This window comes from Phalaenopsis equestris, unplaced genomic scaffold (assembly GCF_001263595.1).
Source record: "Phalaenopsis equestris unplaced genomic scaffold, ASM126359v1 Scaffold199463, whole genome shotgun sequence".
Taxonomy (NCBI): domain Eukaryota; kingdom Viridiplantae; phylum Streptophyta; class Magnoliopsida; order Asparagales; family Orchidaceae; genus Phalaenopsis; species Phalaenopsis equestris.
The window spans coordinates 8,595-13,333 of record NW_018219336.1 but is presented as its reverse complement, the minus strand read 5'-3'; the positions used below and the strand labels follow the sequence as shown (position 1 = coordinate 13,333).

The 4,739-nt window shown below is 33.9% G+C and overlaps 1 protein-coding gene across 1 annotated transcript; it reads right to left on the bottom strand.

The window, feature by feature from the left end:
• Positions 1-245: 245 nt before the first annotated feature.
• LOC110035728 (uncharacterized endoplasmic reticulum membrane protein C16E8.02-like) lies at positions 246-3,269 on the bottom strand. Its single transcript, XM_020740008.1, has 4 exons — positions 3,260-3,269; positions 1,408-1,541; positions 1,237-1,308; positions 246-531 (listed from the first exon to the last, which is right to left on the bottom strand). The coding sequence occupies exons 1-4, from the start codon at positions 3,267-3,269 to the stop codon at positions 415-417; spliced, it is 333 nt and encodes a 110-aa protein (XP_020595667.1). The 3' UTR covers positions 246-414.
• Between the last annotated feature and the right edge of the window lie 1,470 nt (positions 3,270-4,739).

Here is a 4,739-nt window from a genome sequence, read left to right as displayed (position 1 = left end):
TAAGAGTTTTCATGCAAAGTTTGAGTTGTAATTAAGACTTAATTGAATTTAAATAATTATATAAGTAATGTTAGTCATTTAAGCATATAGCATAACTATTTGGTATAAATGAATTTATAGATTTTGATTCATTCACTAATGTAAATAAAGTGACAAAAATAAGTAGAAGATCCTCAAAACATGGCTATTTACAAAATCATTCAGGTAGTTTGAAATGTTCTTTTGTAACAACAAAACAAAGGAGATCAGTTGTAAACGAATAAATTTATAAAAAGTTTGCAATATTTGCCTTAATTTCAAGTACACTTTTCAAAAGCATCCAAGACACAACAAATGCATAACTTCGACCCTTCTCCATAGTAAATTAAGAGACACAACTTGTTAAAATAACTTACAGCGGCCATGATTGAAAGTTTAAGAAGATTTCTTCTGTTTTTTGGTCTGCCATTCTTGGCGAGCCTTCTGAATCTTGTCATGCACATTGGCTTGAAAACCAGGATATGGTTCATATCCAAACAAGCTTTCAAGTACCTATGGATTAATAAATGGCAAGTCAGCACGCACTGAGATGTGTTAAGCCTTGAACTCAAGATCTTATGGCTGGAGATGACGCTGTCGATTGCTAGGTTAAAAGTGATACACCTGATGACTCTAGTTGTTAAATTTACTTTAAAATAGTATAATATGAATTTCCACACACATCTCAAAGCAAATTTAATGATCATGAGTAGGAGCTGAGTTCACGTCAAACCACCCTTGGCTTGAGCTTAAGCTTGAGCTTGATTAATTAATAGAGTTCAAGCGAGCTCATGAGCCGACGTGTTTCTTATAAAAGAGAGAAAACAATATTAATTAAGACTAGTTTTATACTAAAATGATAAATAGAATAAGCAATTAGGAGATAAGTAATAAAGAAATTACTTAATAAAAATAATAAATATAAATATATTATTTTTAAACAGTTTTAATAATTTAAAGATATCCTAAATGTAATATAATTTTAGTATATTATATATTACTATTTTTTTTAAATGAGCCTACTCAAAAGTAACAAGTCGAGTTGGGTCTGCAGGCTTAAGATTGGCTTGTTATTTGATCGAGTGCTCAAGTCAGCTCATGAGTTTGCTTGGCTCAATTAACCTCTTATCTAAAGCCATGAGCCAAATTTACTTCATTTAAAAGACTCTTCTATCTTTGTACATGAATGTAAAAACTCTGGGGGAGGGGGAAGAGTACCTCAAGCAAGACAAAGAATGGAGCCATTACAAAAGCTTGACAAAGGTTGTCAAGAAGAGCTGGTGCACGTTTCTGCAGAAACAAATCATGATGTAAAACATGAGTTCACATTCAGGTTAAGAAGTACAATTAAGAGAAGACAATATCTTATGAAAGGTGTTTATGATTTACCTCGAATACTCCATGGCCTATAAATTGTCCTGTCCAGCAGGACAACTGAGCAGCAAGAACTACCTGCCAACATTTATTGAAGAAATTATCACTTGGCGAAAATTTTTTGTTTAAGAATAATCGAGGTGACTGGGCTACTTTTTGAACAATTATGTAGGCATGAAGAGAAGCAACGAAATGATATGCGCATCATGATAAAAAATTATAGACCCACAAACTTGCCAGAAAGGAAAATTTATATATCTAGCACACAGTTCTTATGTGTTTACATATCTCACGCCTAAACTTTTGTATTTACATACAGCACTTTGGTGCTTTAAACCTATGCAAGAAAAGATGTTTTTCACTTTTAAAAAGTGATAATAATGCTATTTTTTATGTAATATTAAAGATTTGAATGCTACGTGTGTGAAAGTTTAGGTGTGAGATATGTAAATAAATAAGAATTGTGATCTATTTATCTACCAAAATCATAAGAGAGGAGCTAACGAATTTTAGAGGTGAAATGGCATGACCAATTATTTCACGAAATAAGGTTAATTTGCCATGATTAGATAATCCCATGTTCATTTCTTAGAGCCTTAGTTTTACATTCAAAAATACTGATATTGTTGATTAATATAAGATAGAAAATAAAACTATTTAGTTCAAGAAATTAGTTAGATGATTGTTTTGGCAGAACTGTACGATTTTTTTTTATACGGACAGTATAGGTAAGAAAAAAATTCACAGCAACAGCTAGATTTCAGCCATTGTTTTTCAACAAAAACTAACTTGTTTCTTGTGTTAAAACTAGCAGACAGATCAATTGGTTTATAACATTGAACAATTGAATTGCACTTCAGGATGGTATTAGATATAGAAACTAAAACAATATCAAGGTCCTTAACAGAATCTATCTTGATAAGTTATTTAAACTATTTCAAAGACACTTCAATCTGCTGGTCTTTACAATTTTCCTAAATCTCAATGACTTTACTGAGGATGTTTAGTACCAAGTTTCTCTTCAGTCAGAGGCAATAAGAAAGTTTGACAGCAGGGTTGAGTTTAATAAGGTTCAAGTTATGAGTAAATAGAAACCAGCTGATACTGCAAAATTTGAAGTTCTTACTGTATGCTTATCAATGGATCCATCCACAGTAGCTTTTAACAAGAGACTCACAAATTAATAATAATAATAAGACTAATAACAAGAAGAAGAAGAACAATAATAATGATAATAATAAAGAATTTGCAACATAATTTATTCCACCTTAATATGAATTCCCCGATTTAAGGAATATAGAATAAGATTTTAATCTTCAGAAAATATTTTTCATCACTTCATGCCAACCAACTATAAGCAGTGCTCAAACTTAGCAATAGGGAATGCCTTAGTTATTATTGACAGGATTATCATGAATACTTATTTTACTCACAATAAAATCACCAAGAGCAATAAATTCGAAAATGAAATGATAATGAACATTAATATTTTTAGTTCTATCATGAAATATCTGATTCTTAATGAAATAAATAGCACACTGATTATGACACATTACACTAGCAATATTAATTTACTAAGCTCTTCAAACAAATCTTTCAACAAGAGCATCTTTGCAATCTTCAATAGTTATTGTGAACTCAGTTTAAATTATAGACAATACCATCGTGATCAATAAATTAGATTTCCAATTGATAGCACAACCACCAATAATAAACACATATCCAGTGATCACCTTCTATCAAGTTCTCCAGCAAAGTATGAATCAAATCACTAATGACCCCATCTGTATCCTTCCTAAATTGCAAACAAATGTCTTTATCTTCTCGCAAGTACTTGAGAATCCATTGAACTGCTAGTGTTTCTTACCAGTAGCCATATGCCTATTAACAACACTTACTGATTACCATGCCTCTGTCGACTTTCAAAACTCTACCTTCATCAGGATATCTATAAATTTTATATTAAGAGTACTTAGGGAAACTAAATTCTTCTTTAGATCAAGGATATGTCCACATTATGAGAAATCGAGAAATGCACCAGCTATGTAAACTCTATTGCTATTGATATAAGAAGGAGACCTGAGAGCCTCATTTACACTATGTGATATTAAAAAGTAAAGGGGTAAAAGTTTATATAAATAAAGTTGTTACAGGGAGGTATATATAAAGGCAGAACATAGGAATATTCTGGAAGGGAACAAGACCCCGACACCATTGATGGTTGGCAGAAAAAGTGGCAGCATAATTCCTTATGCGGTCTAATGGAGTAGTGTTATTACACCCCTCAAGCTAGCTATCAGGTTGAGTGATTGTTAGCTTTCTCCAAAGATTGTTGAAGATAGGTGCGGTATGACTCTTTGTAAAAATATCAGCCACTTGAACCGAAGAGTTGATGTGCATGAACTGAATTGCTCTCGATGTAATATGGTCACGAATGAAATGGTAGTCGATCTCAACATGTTTTGTGCGAGCAAGAAAGATTGGGTTGAGACCGATAGCTATTGCGGAAATGTTGTTCCAAAAGATTGGGGTGGGAGTGTTAGGTGAAATTTGGAACTCTTAAAGAAGTCGATGAAGCCATAGAACGTCGGTTGTAGTTGCAGCAAGAGCATGATATTCGGCTTTTGTGAAGGAACGAGCTAATGTTTTTTGCTTTTGAACAGTTTGGGAGATAAGGGTGCTGCCAAGAGATGTACAGAAGCCGGTGGTAGAGCACCTGTCCAGTCCAAGACGAAATTATCTACGGAGTTATAGGTTGCCTGTGGTGATTGGGAGACAGAAGTTGATGGTGCCTTTTAGGTAATGTGGTAGACGCTTGATTAGTTGGAAATGATATATTAGGGGGTGGTGTATGGTAATATCAGGCCTGGTTGTGGTAAGGAATTGAAGAGAGCAGGCTAGTTGTCGGTATTGTGTGAGAACATGGTATTCTTGGAGGGAGGATTGATCGGGTTGTATCTTGTGAGGAAGAGGAGTTTGGACAGGTTTGCAAGAAGACATGCCAAGTTGTTGTGGGCTAAAATGTAAGAGGATTGATGGAGAAGGTAGCCGAATGATGTTTGTTGAGTGGTGATACCAAGAAATGTTATGATGGTACCGAGATCCTTAATTTGGAAGTCAAGTTTTGAGGTTTTGAGTGAGGCTAGCAATGGCGTATGTACTATTGCTTGGGATAAGGTTATCATCCACATAAACTAGGAAATAGGTTGTGGTTTGATTTTTATTGTTGATGAAAAGGGAGGGGTTGGCGGTGTTGAGGTGAAAACCTTTGGTGTTTAGGCATGAGATAAGGATAGAGTACCATCTCCTTGTAGCTTATTTAAGGCCATAAAGTGCCTTTTTGAGGA